The sequence below is a fragment of the Platalea leucorodia genome, assembly GCF_965183815.1.
Source record: "Platalea leucorodia genome assembly, chromosome: 8".
NCBI classification, from domain to species: Eukaryota; Metazoa; Chordata; class Aves; order Pelecaniformes; family Threskiornithidae; genus Platalea; species Platalea leucorodia.
In genome coordinates this window covers 1,741,353-1,760,911 of record NC_138830.1, presented here as the reverse complement: position 1 = coordinate 1,760,911, position 19,559 = coordinate 1,741,353, and the positions used below count along the sequence as shown (strand labels likewise).

The 19,559-nt window shown below is 40.3% G+C and overlaps 1 protein-coding gene across 8 annotated transcripts in view; it reads left to right on the top strand.

Moving 5' to 3' along the window:
* The window catches only part of MFN1 (mitofusin 1), a 34,188-nt gene that overhangs the window by 6,758 nt on the left and 7,871 nt on the right, over nt 1-19,559 (top strand). For 6 of the 8 annotated variants that reach the window (XM_082320326.1, XM_082320325.1, XM_082320324.1 and 3 more), the window contains 13 exons: nt 1,520-1,682; nt 2,334-2,458; nt 4,154-4,262; nt 7,444-7,551; nt 8,233-8,386; nt 8,516-8,583; nt 13,357-13,478; nt 14,985-15,111; nt 15,426-15,530; nt 16,499-16,601; nt 17,606-17,835; nt 18,340-18,495; nt 18,910-19,106. In XM_082320326.1, the coding sequence (XP_082176452.1) occupies nt 1,520-1,682; nt 2,334-2,458; nt 4,154-4,262; nt 7,444-7,551; nt 8,233-8,386; nt 8,516-8,583; nt 13,357-13,478; nt 14,985-15,111; nt 15,426-15,530; nt 16,499-16,601; nt 17,606-17,835; nt 18,340-18,495; nt 18,910-19,106 (1,767 nt within the window). The remainder of the gene's footprint in view (nt 1-1,519; nt 1,683-2,333; nt 2,459-4,153; nt 4,263-7,443; nt 7,552-8,232; nt 8,387-8,515; nt 8,584-13,356; nt 13,479-14,984; nt 15,112-15,425; nt 15,531-16,498; nt 16,602-17,605; nt 17,836-18,339; nt 18,496-18,909; nt 19,107-19,559) is intronic. The other 2 variants (XM_082320329.1, XM_082320327.1) reach the window with 2 other exon arrangements.

The window sequence follows — 19,559 nt, the reverse complement described above, 5'->3', positions numbered from 1 at the left end:
CTACCTTCATTGTGCTAAAAATAGTTTGGCTATTTAAAGAGAAACAATAAAAGGATCTGGGATAAAGAAATGAGTTATATCTTAGCCTCGATATTTCACAAAGTTAAAAGTTGAATACATTTACAAGCTGTGATGTGTGATAAAAGTTGCTTTTGCAAAGGGCAGAAGTTCAGAGCAGGAAAAAGAGAATTTAACTCTCCCTCTGACATTTCGAATAAATTTGTAAACTGTTGTACAGTGAGCACTGAACTTTTTCTAGAAGCAGCAGCTCAAAAATGAGTTATAGTCTATGTAACTTCATACTGTTGTGTAATAGTTAAACCTTGGATATTTATGGGTGAGGGGTAGAGGGTTAGTGCAAAGTAGGACGTTGCTGAGAACTGGCAGTTCTTGCAGAATCTTGGGTTTGTGACTGGTTCCTTTTAATCAACAGGGTTTTGGTTAATTTAGCTACCTCTTCCTTCTGAAATAAGGACAGGGCTAAGTTTCATTATTAAAGACAGCATTTGCATTATAAGGATTGCGCACAACAAATAAATTTGAGGTGGTTTTGCACATTGTTACATGTCTTACTGTAGGAATCTTCATTCAGTTGAGATTATCATCCATTAAATTGTTCTGAGTTGTCATTGCTGGGTGTGATGAGAGTTCCCAGCCAGCAATGCTTTGAAAGGTATCTGAAGGCAGTAGTGCAGCAATGCTGCTTTTGCACCTCGTCTCATGCCTGGAAGACTCCATCAGAAGCAGCTTTGTGACTGGTAACGATCAGATGTTTCGCTAAAGACAGGTTCGGTTGCTGAGGTGGTAATTTCACGAAGGGTTTGAGGAGTCACCATTGATGGCCACCACAGAGGGTCGTCCTTCCCTGCGCCTGTCATGCAGCGTTCTCCTCGTGTCCTCCTCCAGCATCCCTGGGATTCCTTCAGCTTTGCTGTGAGCGGGAATGTGGAATTGCCTGATCGGAACATAATTCTGCCCAGAATGTTACATACGTTTTTCAATCTTTTTTTTTCTACAGGAGTACTAGGGCTGGCACAAAGAAGAGTGCAGGCTGCCGCCTTATGTGGGACAGCGTGCTGTGATTTAGCAATTGCTTTAAGTTGATCGAAGGCATCTTTTTATGCTAGATGCTTTTTCTGGTGTAGCAAGGTTGAGCCAATATCTTTTACAAATTCCTTACTCAGGCCGAGGCATACCAGATAAAGCATGCTTCCCAGTACAGGTTGGGCTTGTGGAGCCAGTATGTGTTAGGCAAATAAAAATTGGTTTTCTTGGTTGGATACCAAGAAATGTTGATACCAAGAAAGATTTTTGGAATTGCTATTCAGATGAACTTCTCCTGCACTCCCTGTTCTTTTCTGGCAAGCTATGCTGTACTGGCTAGAAGCTCCGTCACCCAAACCAGCCTGCAGTATGTGGGGTCTGGTGCGATTAAATGGGGATGCGTTCCGTTCAAGACAAAGGTATGTGTAGTGCTGCTGTACTGTGCTCAAAGTGCTTTTATTTTCTGTCCCTCTAGAACGAGCAGTGGGAAAAGTTCAGTCATTAATGCAATGCTGTGGGATAAGGTACTTCCTAGTGGGATTGGCCATACGACTAACTGCTTTCTCAGTGTGGAAGGGACAGATGGAGATAAGGCTTATCTCATGACAGAAGGATCAGATGAAAAGAAGAGTGTTAAGGTACGGTTTTTGAATGATTAACACTACCTTTCACAGTAACCATTTCTCAAAAGATCTGTCTTTTAACGACGATTTCAAGTCTAAGGAAAGTATAAGTCTGACTCATTGTGCATTTTTAAGTTCTTCTTTAGGAGGGAATAACTGACAAACTAAAATCGTTTACTTCACAGTTTTTCTTGGATATTTCAGAGAAACAACTAAAGTGTGTCTCATTGTAGCATAGCATATGTTGAGTGATTTATTTTTATAGGATTGAGAATAAATTCTGTTACTGGTTAAGAATTCGGAATGAGCCTCTTATTTGGCCTTGTGGTGCTTAGCTTATTTAACTGCTCACACTGATGTGTTAAACCTCTGAGGCAAATTCACTTGACGCTTAGTATCACGCACTCTAGCCCTCTAGAGAATACCATTTTGTGGCTCCAAAGAAATTCCTCTCTAGGTTTCAAGGCACAGCTTGCTCTTTAGATGCTGGTGAGTCTAAGAGCTTAAAAAAAAAGAAGTCGCAAATATTCACCAGAAGGAAGTATGAACTCTGTTATCCTCTTCAAGATAGATCCTGTCCAGGGTTGCTTGAGAACCGAATTAGACCAGTTTACAGACTTGGTGGTGGTGCATATTCAGGTTTGTCTTCTTTTTGCTCTTTTATAGACAGTCAATCAGCTTGCTCATGCACTTCACATGGATAAAGATTTGCAAGCTGGCTGTCTCGTCCATGTCTTTTGGCCCAAGTCAAAGTGCGCCCTGCTGAGAGATGATTTGGTTTTAGTGGACAGGTATGTTTTCTGTTTTAATAAATATTTTCTTAAATAAATTAGCCATTATAATCTTTAGAAAAGAGACTGGTTTACTGATTGATTGTGTTTTGGTTGTTAGGTTGCAAAATTATTGAAAGGCTTTGGGGGGGGGGGGTTTGAGAGAGAGAGAGTACAGAGTTTGTTCTTTTCTATATATTGCTGCCTGTCATCACCCCACTGATTTTGGCCTTGTAACAGTTGGAACAAACAAGTGTCTTGTGATTGAGCTGAATAAGGGACTAGCTTTTGGCTGAGGATACTTCTACCTTTAAAACAAACAGTATGGAAGCCTGAATAGGGTTGTTGCAGCAACAACCTTTTGCCCGTCTCCTGTCTTTAAACGCTTCAGACTGGTCATGGGAAGCGTAAGCAATCTGGACTTCATTTTTAAAAGCCTCTGATAAGATTTGCAGTGCCTACATATCAAAGTAATGGGTGACCTCAAAACGTAATTGTGGCTATGTCGGCTGTGTGTGCCTATGTGTTGGGCTAGCATTTCCTACAGTTTGTGTATTTAAGGAATTCTGAAAGCTGTTGCTTTGTCTATGTCAAATGCCCATGTTCCTGGCCACTTTGAGGTATGACCTGGTGATATTTTTTCAAACTGTTAGGTGTTCTATACCTAATGTGTGAATCAATATAGATTGAATTTGTGAGTAATTCACTCAAGTATGAGTGAATTTGCAAGTGTGATTTCTTCATATCCAGCAAAGTAACATCCAGAGCGTATTTTGATAAATTGTAGTGCTTTTTCTGCATGTCTAATCTTACACCTTTGGAATCACTGGGAGTTTGTCATTATTTTCTTGGGTGCAAGCTCAAGTCCTGTTAGTCACAGAAAAAGCCAGCCTGGCGGGCACAGGGAGCTGGTTGGTTTGATGCACTGCTGGACTTCTAAGCTTATGCAGTTGTGCCGTCTCCCTGGGGACATGTGCGTAGCACAAGTGTGCTGGAAACCCAGAAGGGATCCTTGCATAGATGTGATATAAGGCATGATGTGATCTGCGCAGTCTCGGTTCCTAAAGGGGAAATGTAAAGGGAAAAGAAAACAGCCTGGAGTCCAAGAGAACAGGTACTTGTAAGGAGAAAATCATCTTTTTACTGTTAAATAGAGCAAATTAGAACCAGCAGTAGTTCAGGTGTTGCAAACGTGACTTAATGCTGATATTCCACTTTTTTTTGAAAAAACGACAGCACTGTAGTTTTAGCTTCATTTTAATTTGTTATTAAATCTATGCACAGCTTGTATAGCATATCACTCTAAAGAAGGCCTTGATAATGGAGAAAATGTTTTATAAACAACTGTCCTTTTTGATTAAAATCTAAAACTTGGAATATGGGGAGGGGGACTATTCTGTGAGACTGCCTGGATTTCTGACAGACTGCCTGTCGCTTTTCTTGGCTATTATGCTCTGTACATTTATTCATTAGAAACTGCATTTTGGAATGAGTAGATGGTCCAGGGACTAAGTGACTGATAAATGCTGAATGGTAATTGGCTTTTGCTATGTTTGCCTTAAGCTTGAGTTAGGCATCAGTCTAAAGATACAAAGCTTTATATCTTCTTACAAGGCCCTTAGGCAATCCCACTCTATTTTTATCAGTTTCTAAAAAGCAAATACTCCTTTGCTGGATAAGTCTGTGTTTTGTTTTGGTTTTTTTTGTTTTCAACAGCCCTGGCACAGATGTCACTACAGAACTGGACAGCTGGATTGACAAATTCTGCTTAGATGCTGACGTGTTTGTCTTGGTTGCCAATTCTGAATCAACTCTCATGAACACGGTATGATGTGCAATGATTTTAGGTTACTTCTTCATTTAAATACTCAGCAGTTCTGTAACCGAAACGGCTTCTCTTAGACCTTTACAGAAGCTCCCATGAATCACTGCAGTTAGATCTTGCGAATAGGCTTTGGGGGTGGGAGGCAGGAACCAATGTATATCCCTCACTCGGGAAAGGAGAACCAGGTTTCTTACCAGCTTTGCTTACTCTGACTTGAGCATCACATTTGTCCTTTCTATCTCAGTTTCTTTTTTGATAAATGGATGATGTAGCGCTTGTCTCGCTTTACAGTTTGTCGATATTTGTCAGCTGAAGACACTTGTATTATCAAAGAAATAAATTACGGAGTATTTCATATCCAGAAATTCAGTAAAATACACAAAGTAGGTGAAGGAAGTTGAATTTCTGTCTTATTCCTCATGTGTTCTTGTCTCAGAAGAGGGTGAATTCCCGTGATACACCTTGTGTTAAGGACAAGTGCCCTCATTGGACTGTGTTTCTTCTGAAGGTGCTAGCAATAAGCATTCATATTGCGTGGTTCTGTGCAACGTGGAGAGCTGAAGATATTTTAACATCTTTATTCTATAAAGCCTTGTTTCAAGAGAGAGAAGACTTCCGTATACCTTGCAGCCTAAATATTGCATGACTCATAGGAGAGTGTACAAGGTGGCCCAAGGAACTGTTGTGATACTCAAAACACAGGACTCAAAACACTTTAATTTTGTAGTGATCTCCAGTTTTGACTAAACTAAGTATTGTGAACGCAGACAATATCGATATAAGGTTTGTAAGTTATTGGAAGTGGGACTGCCAGAATGTAGTATAATGCTACTGAGAAATCTCTTGGAGACTTTTATTAAGCCTACTGTAGACAAATAAAAATGATCTGGTTGTTCTGAGCATAGTTCTGACATGCAGCATCTGAACTTTCTAATTATTGAGGCAATTTTTAATACAATAAAGAACTGAATGTACAAAGTCAGTATTTCCTTGCATTCTAGCAAGGTAGAATCGTTTGGTAGAGATCTGAGAAGAACACAGAATAAGTTTAAAAACATTACATTCCATCTTCTGAGCCGAGTCCACAAAGACTCAAATACAAGAGAGATGTGATTCAAAAGGCAAAGAAAGAAGATTCTGACAACATCCAAGGCAAAGAGAGGATTTGGCACAACTATGGCTTTATCTTCTCCGTTATCTCGCGTGAAGGACGCTTTTTGGCTTTTAGTATGGAGGGAGTCTAGAAATTGTTTGCATTATGTGCATACCGTAGTTGGTTTAGTTTTCTTAATTAAAAAAAAAAGGAAGAAGAAGAAAAGATTGGGTTGTAGTGAACACCTCATTACCATACAGAAACATGGAAGCAATAGGGACCTGCATGCCGAATTTCAGTTTGGTGTAATGAAGTAACAGATAAAAGGCCAAATTTGATTTGGTTCTCTCATTTGCTCAGGAGAAATGAACCATTTAAAAGAATCTGGCAGAGATAGTAAATATGCAGGAAAGATGCATAAGCCGTATCGTCTACTGGAAGATTCTGTTAATTTTGTATTTGTCTGGTCCTTAACACCCAGTCGCAGAAGTGCTACTCTGCTTTTCAATGTGATTTTCGGCCAATCTTTGTTCTTCGTCGGGCACAGATGAAAGCTGCTAAATAGAAATAGGTTAGTCTTGCAGTTTGTTTGAAACATTGAAGTCTTGCTGAGCTTTTTTGGTTGCCATGCCTATGAATCCTCACTGAACACTGAGCACCTTGTAATTACTGGATTCTGGAAATAACCAGTGCCCAGGGTGTATATTAGAGGGAAAGGAAGTAAATCTTAGTTGCGATTGAGGCTTTGGCGTAGTAAACAGCTCTCTCTCTGCGTTTTAGTTCTTTCAGCCTGGTAGACACAAATGAAGTTGCCTTTAACAATTATGTAGCTGCTCTAAAGCATTTGTATTTCGCTTTGCATTGTGGCAAATGGTAATTTCTTTCTTCATCTACACAAGTTTGTCCTTCAGGTAAAGTATATGATAACTATGTTCTCGTCCTCCTTAGGCATTATTTTTACCTTTTGCCATAACAGGTTTGAGAACATTTGGCAGCTGCTACACAACCACAGGGTTTTTTTGCAGAAATGCGATTTTTCTAATATTTCCTCATAAATTCTCTTCAGACAAAGTTCTTATTTCTGCAACAGTAATCTTGTTTACAAATGCTTACTCCCCGGCTGATGGAGACTAATGTATCTCCAGTGTTGTGTCCAGAATACGTGGTGGTGTCCTGCTGCAGATTCAAAGAGCTTATGGCAGCACAGAGATCTCTTCTGTTTGAGCTGTGCTGAGTGGGGATTCACTCCGTCACGACTTACCCGTTATGGCTGTGAAAACAGCAATGACGGGTGGTAGGTGCGGGCAAGGGCCCTAAATACATTGTCAGGTGCATGCATGTCTCATTTTTAAAATGAAAACGTTCCGCAATGACTTTTTTCCTGTGGCTCAAGCCATACATCCTCATATAGGAAATGTAACTGGTTTGTAGTTGAAGCTGATGTTGCCTACTGAAGAATACAGTCAGAGAGTGTTTTTCTGGATATGGAAACCAGATTTGGCAGAGCGAACAGGAGCATCTTGGTAGTTCAAATAAGGAAGACTTCACAGTTTTATTCAGGCATCTTATTTAAAAACCAAAACGAGCAGATACCGTTATGTTTTGTGTGTTCTTTTTCCCTTCCTCTCTTCCCACGTGATATTTTGAGTGTCACACAATTGCATACAAACTTAATAGAGGGCTAGAAGTATCAAAGGAGATGAAGTTTTGTGATAGTAAGAGTGAAAGAAGGAGGAGAAAAAAAAAAGACAGTGAATGATGTAATAGATTTATAGAAAAATAGACTTTCTTTTCCAGTGTTTTCTAAACTATTTGCTTTGGAAGTTTTCTTAATTTGTATTTGTACCTGTATTTAGAGAGGCTTGCAGTATCTTTGACTTTCAGCATTGGCATCGGTTTTAAGACATTTGATGACTTTTGAACTATCATAAGCCTTTTTTTGTGTTGGATATCTGAGGTTTTTAATGCTAACAAATTCTTTTAAATAAACTTTTAAAAAGCTGGATTAACTTTAGAATCTGTTACAGAAGAATGCGTGACTCTGGTTTGGATGTCTGGGGAGTTTTCTGTTTGTGCTTTAATTCTTAGGAGAAACATTTTTTCCATAAAGTGAATGAACGACTTTCCAAGCCAAACATCTTCATCTTGAATAATAGATGGGATGCCTCCGCGTCAGAACCAGAATATATGGAAGATGTGAGTAACTTGATGGCTCTTATTTGGGTTGATTTTTTTTTCTTTTATATATATATATATATATATATGTAAGGAAAAGGCCTCCACATGCATAAAAGCATGCTAATTGCCTAGGTAATACAGTTATTAATATGAAAACACCAGCTTTGTCTTAGTAATAAAAGGATAAGTTATTTGGTCAGAAAATGGAAATAAGTTATTCCTTGTTCAGAGCAAAAAGCAACCTGCAGTTCAAACTACAGTATATGCAGGCAGGTAACATAATGGGAAGCTTGTTTAGAACCTTCTTCCTCCGCAGTTAAGCTTGTTTTAAATCATCTTTGCATTACCTTTTAGTTCTGTAGTGGTAACGCAGCCTGAGGGTACAGATTATACAGGTATACCTGCATAGAGTAGCTGGCAGAGTACAGTGTCAGATGGTAACACTTGATGGTAACAGTTCGGTGTGCTCTTCAGGCCTTTGCAACAGCAACTAGCTTACATAAATCCAGACAGTTGTAGAAGAAAGTGTTGTTGCTTCCAGGGCTGTTCAAATGGTTGAAAGCAGCTGCTGCATCAGTAGGATTAGAAGGCATCTGCTACCTAAGGGGTTGTCCAGCATCTGTTTCTGACTCTGACGTTCTGATTTGATGATGGCTCAATTTTTGCATTCTTCTCATGAGCTTTTTACCTTTTCCTCAGGTGCGTAGGCAGCACATGGAGCGCTGTCTGACTTTTCTAGTTGATGAGCTCAAAGTTATTGATCCTGTAGAAGCAAGGAATCGCATCTTTTTTGTTTCAGCAAAAGAAGTTCTGAGTGCCAGGAGACAGAAGGCCCAAGGAATGCCAGAGGGTGGTGTGTAGGAACTCTTGCTTTTCCTCAAATACAGAAAAATATCGTAAAACCTGATAAACAAAAATATTTAAGATACGGTCACTGCTGTGAGGTGTTGCTCTCTCCCTTATGGTCTGTTACGTTTCACAGGTGGAGCGCTTGCTGAAGGATTTCAAACACGATTCCAGGAATTTCAACATTTTGAGCAGATATTTGAGGTATTTATGATGGGCTTTTTAGACTGCCTGTTTTTTAATGCAAAGGTAGCTTTTGCTTCTGCTTAGCTTAATTTACTGAACATTACCCGTGTTAACAAGGGGAGGAGAGTAAGGTATTCAAACCATGTGACAGCTTTGCCTTATCTGTGGGCTCTGTTCATCTGTTCTCACCTTGAATAGCAGGTAGTTGTTGGAAAAAGAAGTATTGTTGATTGAGGGCAAGGACCAAAACTGGACTCTTAGCTCATGTTTTGAGACCTCAGTATGAATATAGTCCATATAAAAAGAGGCGATGCTCTTAGAAAGGAGTGTATCGCTTAGAACCTTGAGCTGGTGAAATGATTGCTGTATAGTAAGCCTTACTTTGTTCTGGAGTTGTAGCTTTATAATTAATTAATGTAATTCAGGACACACATAGTAAGAAGTTCTGTTTTACCAATGTAAATCTAGATATTTACTTGCACTTTTAAAGCTAGAGTTTTGAAATTATCACCATTATCTACCTCTTAGCTCTGATACTCTGAACACTAACGCTGTTTTTGCATCCTTGTTGCTGTACAGAAACCATCCTCCAACCTCAGTTTACCTGTATTCATAGTTGGAGTTTACAGTTTCTTCAGAAGTTGGACTGGCTAGACAACTGAGTAATTTATTTGTGATAGGATCAATTTGTCCTGCTGAATTTGATAACTCTAATTAATTAAAGCCATTCTTGGATATCTTAAGGAGGCATTTTGGATATGCCTTGATGGTTTTGTGTGGTATGTATTGGCATATTTCACGCAACACGAGCCTGAACAGTTTGACTGTGGTTTGTATACAGCAAATGCTCAAGATTGCTCTTGCATGCTTCAGCCAGTAATTCCTTGTTTGGTGCGTTTTAAAAAGATCAAACTGCCTCTGAAAAGTATTTCTTCTCTCATTACAGCAAGCCCATTTGACCTTAGCAAAACCGAGTTGTGTAATGATGTGTGTATATCAAAAAGGTATTAAAGTAACAGCTTGATTCAGTCTTGCAAAAGCAAGAAAACGGCACACTAAAGCTTAAATTCAGTCCTGAGCCACACTCTGACGACAGGTGACTGAGTTGTTGAACTGATTCGTTCAGAATACTGGCAGGGCCTGAGTCCATGAGGCATCAAATTTCTTGCTTGTGTCACTAGTTGTAGCCAAACATGCATTTGTGTTTGTAATTTTTGTCCTTAGAATTATAGTAGGAAACTTTCAACCAGTAGGAAAAGAGTGGAAATTAAGTTTCTAAATCAATTCTTGGTCTTTAATGTATTTTGCCATGTGCTGTACCCAAAGCTTTTTTGCCAAAATCTCTTACAATTACAGTTAAGCACTGAACACTTAGGATATTTCAAGTCTTAAGGTGGACATATGACTTATTAAATGATGTGATGCTATAAGCGCTCAGCACATCTGTAAATCAGATGTCACAGTCTCGAGTTGGCCACCAAAATGAGTAGCACCCGTCGCAAGGTCACAACCATGACAAGGTTCTTTGGCAGAGGCAGGGACAAAAAACAATTCTGTGACAGCACTGAATGGCCTTAAAACACCTTTTTTCTTCTTTCACGTTATCTGTTTCATTTGTTGCACACCTCCTGACTCCAGCAGTGAGAGTGGATTCTGTGATGTTTTTCCCTGCTCAGCCGTGTTTCATCCTGAAATCATAATGAATGGCTTTGAATAGGAGTGTGATCACATCACTTGAAGAGCAAGATAACGTGCTAAATTAAGATGGCCAAAGCAATTTGAATTTTGAGTGTCTGATGTTGCAGCCTCTTCCACATGTAGGTTTTGTGGACAATTTCCGAAGTTATAATGGCGTTTTATTTGCTTTTAAAGCAAGGCTGATACTTACATTGTTCACCAAGTCTGAAATCTTCAGCCCTAATACTCAAATTACTGTCACTTGAGCTGATAACGTAACTGGTGACAATAGTGTGCTGGTGTCAGTTGTTTACCAGCACTAGGTCATACCAGCTCATATATTAGTAAAGAATATCGTACATCAGGTAAAATTTTCTGTGTTTGGTCTGGGAATGAAATCCTACTGGATACCATGCTTTATGCACTGCTAGAGCAGATTCAGACGCCGTTTAGCCGTGAGTACAGCCTGAGCGCTTCTGGCTAAAGTGCTTTGCATTTACTCTGTTTCCTGACGGAGGAGCTGCAAGTCCCAGGGCTCTTGGATTACACTCCGATGTGTGAAAGGGAAGGGACGAGAGCACAGATGCTTCTGTCTGTCCTTGTCAAACGCTGCCCCCTTCTCTGCTGCAGTCTGTCTGTCTTGCCTTTAGCTCCTTGTCCCTGTTCAGGTGCCCTGCTCAGGCTTTCCAGGCGTCTCTTGCGCTCTTTCGTCCGGTTCACGTCTCTAAGCTATCTCATCACCTCATTTATAAACCCGTCCGCATGTCCCGTGTTCCCACTGGCTATATCTGCTGGTTTTGCTCCTCCTGGATTCTCTCGCCCTGCTTTTGTCTTTACTAAAATTGGACGGCTGCTTCTGTTTTTCCACAAGGGCTGAGAGGAGGAACGGTTACTTGTCCAGTACTTCCACGTTTCTGATTTTAGTATCGGTTCCCTGATTGGAAAGCCTGCTCATCCCAGGACTGATACGAGCTCAGTATAGCTAGAATTGTAAAAACAAAAATCTAGAAACAACTCATCAGTGCTAGTTTGTTGAGATATGGGAAAAATTTGGACCATTTTTGAAAGGTTTGTAACTACATTTATGTACACTTTTCTGTGAGGGCAAACGGCATTTCAAAAATAGATACAACATGTTCTTTCACAAAGCACAGGGTGGTTATACTTGCTAAAAGAAAAACTGGTCCAGGAATTACTAGAAACTCTTGTACGCAGCGGTGAAATGAAGATTTTAGAGGTTCAGGTAGTAGCTTTAAAAAGTGATGCTACTACGAATGTCAGCTGTATTACAACAAAGACAAAAGATATGCAGTCTTAAAGGAGAGGTTAGGGATTAGTGGATCAATTCTGAATTTTTATATTGTGGAATAAGAGAAAGTAGTCTGTGTATCTTCTTCGGAAGTTTTATGATGAGATGCATAGAAATGCCTCATTTAAACGGCAAAGTGGATGCACAGTGCACTGTGTGCAGTAGTCCTTAGCGGATATTCTACATCAAACCCCGCTGTGCCTCAGGTTGCGCTGTTTCCCAAGTTTCTTTAAAAAACTGGTAACAGAAATGGTGTGGGGAGGAGCGGAGGAGGGAGGCAGGGTGGAATCGTAATTCTGGCTGTAAATTGGAGTGAATACCGCAGCCTGCCTTAGTACGCTACTGCAGAGTCCTTCCTAACTGCACGGGAATGTAATAAGCCGTGCGCTGAAAGGCTGTTTTGCTATACTGGAAGTGGGCTGGAAGGTACCTGGGTTCGGTTAGGCTGTTGAAACATAACTTTTCTCTTTGTTTCAGTAAATACTTATTTACAGACTAACAGCAAAACTGCTGCTGTCCCCCCCTTCTCTTTCCCAGTCGTTTAACTAACCTTTGTGTTTTTCCTAGTGCTCTAACTTGGATTTTCTGATTGTGTTGTGAGTGACTGTCATCCTTTTATCTACCACATACTAATGTGGGGAAGACTCTTTCCTCTGTGTCTAGTCTAGCTCTTACAATGTGCTGATATTTATGACACTCTGGCCTTTCATTGCTGATTTCTAGATCTGCTTCATCGAGGAACAGGGAATAGATTTTACCCATTTTCTTTATTTTGTTTTGATCTATTATTTTTAGCTAGCTGAAATTTGTTATTACGGCGTATGCTAAGGTCATAGGCAAGTCTTTTAAAAGCATCCTAAACCTGCTTGTGCTATGAAAAGTGCATCCATAGATTGAGAACACTTTAAAAAACCCCATAGATCTGGCATAAAGAAACTAGCTGCTTGCTTTCTTCCCCTCAAACACAGGTGATGTCGCTACTTTGTGGTGACTTAGTGCAGGCTGAATTCCAACAGCGTTTAACTGGCTGCGTAACTCAGGATGCGCAGTTGCTTGAAAAAAGTCAGTCTTAATTGACGGTTTATCACAATTGATTTGCTTTTGCCCAAATTGTACATTTGTATATCTTTTCAGCCAGTGTCCTGTAATTTCTGAATCACTGTACAATATTCAAGATTGCAGATTGATTAGAAATTGTATCTTTAGAGTGTTCTGTACTCATTCATTTAACACTTCAATAATCTGCAAATAAGTTAATATTTTAAGGACTACGTAACAACTTTTTTTAATCCTGTGAGAGAATCCTTGTTTCTTATTCCTAATTGTATGTTTTGTTCCTGGATGGTCAGTATTGACATGAGCATGTCAAGTTTTATCGACAGAACTGCTTCTTGAAACTAAGAATATTTATTGCAAGAAAGAAAACTCAAGCTAGGCAATATTGCCAGCATTCATGTTAGACCTTTATAATTCTGAAGAGAGAGTTTGGAAAATTTTCTGAAGAGCTAGATTTATCTTACGTATTCATCTGAGTTTTCTTTTTTCTTTACGCTATTAATTTATTTTAAAAGAATAAAAACCTATGCACATTACTGTGAATGATCATGAAGGTGCAGATTTGCTGCTATAGACTCATTTGACATTTCCGTTCTGTTGTCTTTTAATTTCTATATAATTTCTCCCTTTTTATTTCCCGTTGGTTTAAGTTCATGGTAAAATGAGCAGCATGTGCTTTCTGACAGTGAAATTCCTGAATGTGTTGGCATGGAATTGCAGTAATGTGTTGTGGCTTGGGCCCCTCGCAGGAGTGTATCTCGCAGTCAGCCGTGAAAACCAAGTTTGAACAGCACACTATCAGAGCTAAACAGATAATAGATACTGTGAAAAACATTATGGACGCCATAAACGTAGCAGCAGCAGAGAAAAGGTAGGTTGGTTGGAGGGCTGGTTGGCTTTGGCTTATCCAGGTCCTCTGAGGAGCCATTTCTATGCTGGTGATTTTCTTGGGCCATTATGGACTTTAAAATTCGCTTTTCTCGCATGGTAAGAAGTAGAGAATTTCTCTGGTGTGTCAGTCTTGCTACTCTTCACTTGCACCGCTCAGTCTTGTCCTTGGTCTGTGACTTCTGTATGGGGATCTCCCTTTACTTTGTTATTCTTTGTTACTGACTTACAAAGGCAGTCTCTGGGTTTTCAAATCCTTTTTAAAAAATATTTGAAATTTTAAGTTTTTCTAGCTGTATCCAGCATTTCAGAAGTGACGTTTGGGCCTGCTTTACCTACATTTTTTGTTGAGAGTAACACTGAGAAAATAAGTGGGAGGATGTAAGCACTTTTAATTTGCAGGTGGTTAGAATACCGTAAGGGATGAGAAGAGGCCAAGCCTCTGTTAGCTTTCTGGCCCTTTCCAGTTCGTATCCTTAAATATCTTTATTCTCTCTTTGCTCCTGTAATCCTTTTAGCGCTAATGATAGCAGCTCATCTGCTCTGTCTGATAGTTTCCTATATCCTTTGAGGTTTGCATATGCACGGTTTTTTCCCTCACTTTTGTTGCTACCTCTGGTCTCTCTTGTACACGGTGAACTTGCTGTCGTGTTTAATCCTTTCCATCCATCTCCTTCCTGTGTCTGGTAATAGTCTGTCTTTATGTTTCAACAGACTCCACTGTGCCTGTCAAACACACTCATCTTCCTGAATGTATCAGCTTTTACAAACTGTGTGTTTACATACTAACTTGTCTCACGTTGTCAGATCCTGTGAAAGCATGCTGCGAAATGGTTGAAAATATTCTGATATTCTACTTCTTTCTGTCAACCGACCTGCCAAAACCTGTGCAGTGACCCCCCTTAATCTGAATTGCTGTTTGAGGTTTCTGCTGGCCCTTTGAGATAGAACTGCTTTAGATTTTAAGCAATTTTTACTTAAATGGTAGGTCAAGGACTTCTGAAGCGAGTTGTTTGTGACAAGGCTAGTTTCTGCCGCCTCCCCCTTGCTTTGCAGGGTCATCAGGCCCACGTCACTGTTGAGGAGTAGTTGAGTGGTGCTGGTGAGCAGCAGTAGGACAGCTGGATCAGATTTATCCGTTTTCCCCTATTTATTTTTAAATCAAGACAGACTTAAATATTAAAGGCCCCTGATGCTCCCCCACCTTTTTTAGTTGTAATTATGTCCAGTGGTAACAATTCCAAGTGCTGTTTTTGTAAATAGATCAAAACCCAGTAATTTGAGTTACGTTCGCTCAATGCAGCCTTTAAATATCTATATGGCAGTCATTCTGAAGCGGTGCCTCTGCTTTGTTCAGCCAGCGTCACTTCGGATTCTTTTTGGCTGCTCAGTAAACCATCAGCTAGGTGGTCCATGCCCGATTGCGGGGCTTGTTGCGTTACCGGGAGAATACCTGCTGGTGACGGTGATTTCCTTTCTGCCGTGTTAGAGTCCATTCAATGGAAGAGCGAGAAGATCAGAAGGATAGATTGGACTTTGTTCGAAATCAGCTGAACATTTTGACGGAAGATACTAAGGAAAAAATCAAACGTGTTACTGAGGAAGTAGAAAATAAAGTAAGTAATGGCAGTGTGAAAAATCTCCCAGGTTCAAGCGTTGTCTCTTCTGTAAGGCAGCTCCTTTAGGTGCCCACTCACCTTAGGAAGTACATTTGAAATGTCCAGTATGTTCCTTTTCCAATATATATTAAAAAAAAAAACAAAAACAAAAAAAAAAAAACAAAAAAAAGAAAACAACCCTTCAAAATGGCAACCCTTCCTTCCTGTCAGGTAACTGAATCATTTATTGTAACAGCTAATGCAGTGGTCTGTTTTCACTCTGGCTGGAAAAGGTAGGAGAAACATTTTATGTATTTACCGCATTCTTCCAGGTCTCCTCTGCCATGACCGATGAGATTTGCCGACTTTCCGTTTTAGTTGATGAATTTTATTCAGATTTTCACCCTTCTCCTCAAGTTTTGAAGCTCTATAAGTCAGTAAGTTTTCTTGCATGGTTTGAAGCCGGGCTCTTTGTCTTTCCTTTAATTTCTGCTTCTGTATTTTCATAATTTGCGTAGCATTTTATGTGACACTTTGTTTAAGCGTTGCAGGATTTTTGCTTTCTGACATATACGTATCTCTGTTTACCTAAAACTGGAAAAAGCTGAAAAGATTTTCTGCTTTGTTTTTGGAAAGAAAGCAGTTCTTGTTTCAACTGTCTTTTTACTAGAGTGGTTACTGAAGCTGGCATCCTGATTTGTAGTCTTCACTTCTAGTAAATAAAGACCTTACATAAACAATTTTCACCACTCCTAAAATGAAACAGATGAAAAAATAAAATGAGCTTGCAAATACCCAACACTTTATAGTTTGGTGTTTGGGTTTTTTTAAAGAAAAAAGGCAGTTTTTATTAAACTTCTATAAATTCCTCCTCAAACTTAGTATTTCAAGGAGCATACACCTGTAAGTTTCATCTGTTGCCTCTTAGGCTCAGACTTTGGTGCTAATGAATGACTGCCGTAGCTCCCAGCTGCTTCAGCCTTGTGGATCCGCGGGAAGCGCTGCGTTTCCAGGCCAGTCTCTGCTGCCCTGGCTCTGCGGAAGGTCGGGAGCAGACCTCCGTGGGAGCTGGTGGGATCGCTCTATCTTTGTGCGCTCCCATCAAATGGCAGCAGTAAAGGCTTTGCAGGGTAGCGGTATGCTTTTCAGCGTCACTGTTTATTGAAAATCCAGACTTTTCCATATGCCTTTTAATGATTACAGTCCTGGAGAACTCTTTCCTGTGTCACTTTAGTTAGGTTTTCAGTCACAGAGTGCCATTTAAAAGCATGGTATTTCCATGGTAACATGCTTTTCTTCCCACTGTAAATAACAATGCTTAGTGTTTAACATATCTCTGCTCTGTATAACGTAATTGATTAGCTAAATATAAATTGATGAGCACATATTCTTTATAAAACTTCAGGAACTGAACAAACATATAGAAGATGGTTTGGGAAAGAACCTGGCTGATCGTTGCTCCAGTGAAGTCAATCAGTCAATGCATCAGTCGCAACAGGAGATGATCGGTAAGATGAGGAAGGAGGAATGTTAAAGACTTTTTGTTGAGAGGAAGACAGTTTAAGAAATCTTGCTTTTGAAAGAATTTTCTTTTGGATCGTGATGTAACGTTAACGCTATAAAATGGTAAAGGAAAAGCCATCCTAGATCAAGACTGAGTGTCTGTTCAGCTTAGTAGCCTGTCTCTGGTATTAACCAGTAACAGATGCTTGGGGAGAAGAATAACGAACCAGGGTAAATACAGTGCTCCATCCCCAATTTAGGGACTTCTGAGCTGAGATACTGCGTCTGGATTAATGGCTTAAGCAAGTAGTAATGGGCCTGTGCTCTGGGAACTTGTCTAATCCTTTTATAAACCCGATTAAACTTTTGGCGTCCACAACAGAGATATGAAATACACTAATTGTTAGATAATGTTTCTGCACTATAATCCTTTCCCTAGGCCCCTCCAGATTCTGAGTGCAAAACAAGATAGTTTCACAAAGTATTTGTGCACTCCATTTTTTTCTTTTTCCCCCCTTTTTTTTTTTTTTTTAATAAGTCATATCTTTTTGGCATATCCATATCTCTCTTCTGATCTGTTTCTGGTAATAAAAGATTCAGAGCAAGATCGTGGAATTACGTGAAGCCTTCTGCCATCTTACGCAATAATGTTGCCTTTTCTGTATGGCACCACAGAACTGCTGGATAAACCAACTTTTTCTTAGTCTATCCTTATCTTTTGACCACCGACAGAGGCCTTTCAGTTAATTTGACCTTTTTTTTCCAGCGGTGCTTTCTCTGAGTTGATTTTGTGTGACTGTTTTCTTTTATCAGAGCAATAACTTGCCTGCTCTGTTAGGACCAGTACTGCTAAAATGCCCGCTGATTTTACAAATAAAGAAATAAAAAACTTGGTCAGTTTAGATTCTCATAGTTCACAAAGATGGTCAGCAGTGCAAGGATGCTACTTGTGAATGTGCTGTGAAGCTTTTAATGTTAACTCATCTGTACTATTCTGTTCTATTTCTAGAAAATCTGAAACCACTGTTGCCTTCTGGTGCTCAGAATCAGCTCCACTTGCTAATTCCCTGCAGGAGGTTTGACCTTAGCTATGATCTGAACTGTCACAGTCTGTGTGCAGATTTTCAAGAGGATATCATGTTCCACTTTTCCTTGGGATGGACTTCGCTTGTAAACCGTTTCTTGGGTCCTAAACAAGCCCAGAGAGTACTGCTGGGGCTAGCAGATCCAAATTTACAAGTGAGTGCTTGATGAGGCTGACATTTTAAGTGCCTTGTTTGACCTTGATGAGAAGATATTGGGTTCTACTGTATTTGCCTCTCCTATTTACATGCTTGCTGCTACTTTCCCCTAGTCCCTTTTGTGTGAAATATTTTTGGTGAGGGTTGTTTTTATTGGATTATATTCAGGGTGAGAATGGAACAAAAAACCTTTCCTAAACTTTCTGCAGCCGTTATCTGAGGTTTGTTTGCCTTTGGATTGAACCCTTTGGGTAACCTTTTCATTTGTAACTTTTGGACCCATACGGCACAGCCAGTCCTAGGTAGAACCCTTACTCTAACCCAGTCCCCATTGGGCAAGGAACTGTCAAAACCTCCACTGCTCATCAGGAGCTTTGGTCAGACTTGCGTGCTGAAGAGTTTCCTTTAAGTGAATCAAACCCTGAATATCTGAAAATAAAACCAATCTGCTGCGTCGTTCCTTCATGCTTTTTACTCAGGCTGCCATATTCCACTTTTCTAGATCCCTCGTCCTTTAGCTACCACCCCGTCTGCTGCCAGCCTTCCTGCCGTAACTCCAGAGAACGTGTCGCACGATGATTTTATGGTTCCTTTGGTAATGAGTTTAGCTTCACTGACATCACGGACCTCTATGAGCATCATCGTTGTTGGCGGAGTGGCAAGTAGTATTAGCAACTTTCACTGTGCTAGAAGCGATGGCAAAGATTAAGCTGGGCTTTCCTGTTTGGGGTGCGACATGAAGCTTGTAAAGGACTTAACAACAATTCAGTTTCTGAATTAAAGGGTGATTTGATGGTGCCTGATTCAGTTTGGATTTAGTGGGAGCTTTGCTTTCTCCTCCCTCCTTCATTAAAAAGCAGCGAGGCTTCTGTAACCTGCATATTCTCCATGCCACTGGGGTACCAGCTCATTTGAATACAGCTGTATTGCTCTGCGATAATAATAGGGAAATAATACATTTTCTTAAACTAATCTGGCGAGAGGGCCATGAAGATGATTAAAAACATGGATGGAATTAGACTTTATTCTGTAGGGCAACTTACTTAAGCTAATGAAGAATCCTCTTTTTCAGATTTGGAGAACGGTAGGCTGGAAACTCATCTCTCTCTCCTTAAGCATGTATGGGTTGTTATATCTTTACGAGAGACTGACTTGGACCACTAAAGCGAAAGAGAGAGCCTTTAAACAGCAGTTTGTAAACTATGCTACTGAAAAGCTGCAGATGATCGTCAGTCTCACAAGTGCTAATTGCAGCCATCAGGTGCAACAGTGAGTATCGCCCTGGCGTATCCACGTCCCAGACCGGCTGTGCGTGGTGTGGGAGGGCAGCTTTAGTGTCCCGTGGCGTTTATTATGCGGGAGTTTTTAAGAGAGTTTGAAATTACCACCTGAAAAGGTCAATAGGTACGTCTCTGTGTGCGCATGTGCGAGAGGTAGCCTTAAGATGTAGGCTCTCTGTGTCCAGCACCTTACGATGGAGGCGTGGGAGCTGGCTCAGTTCGAGCGGAGGCTGAACTGGTCTGCTCTCAGGTGAGCGTGGAATCGGCCCCGCCAGGCTTCCATGGCCAGCGCTTTTTCTGCCCCAGGGGCTGGCGTGCCAAGCAGCCAGTCCTGGCTCTTCTGCGCTGCCCAAGAGGAACTTCAGAGCCTTTCTGAACTGTTCCATGTTTTTGTGTCTCTCTGCCGAATACTTTTCCACCTGTCTCTGCAAAGTAACGTCTG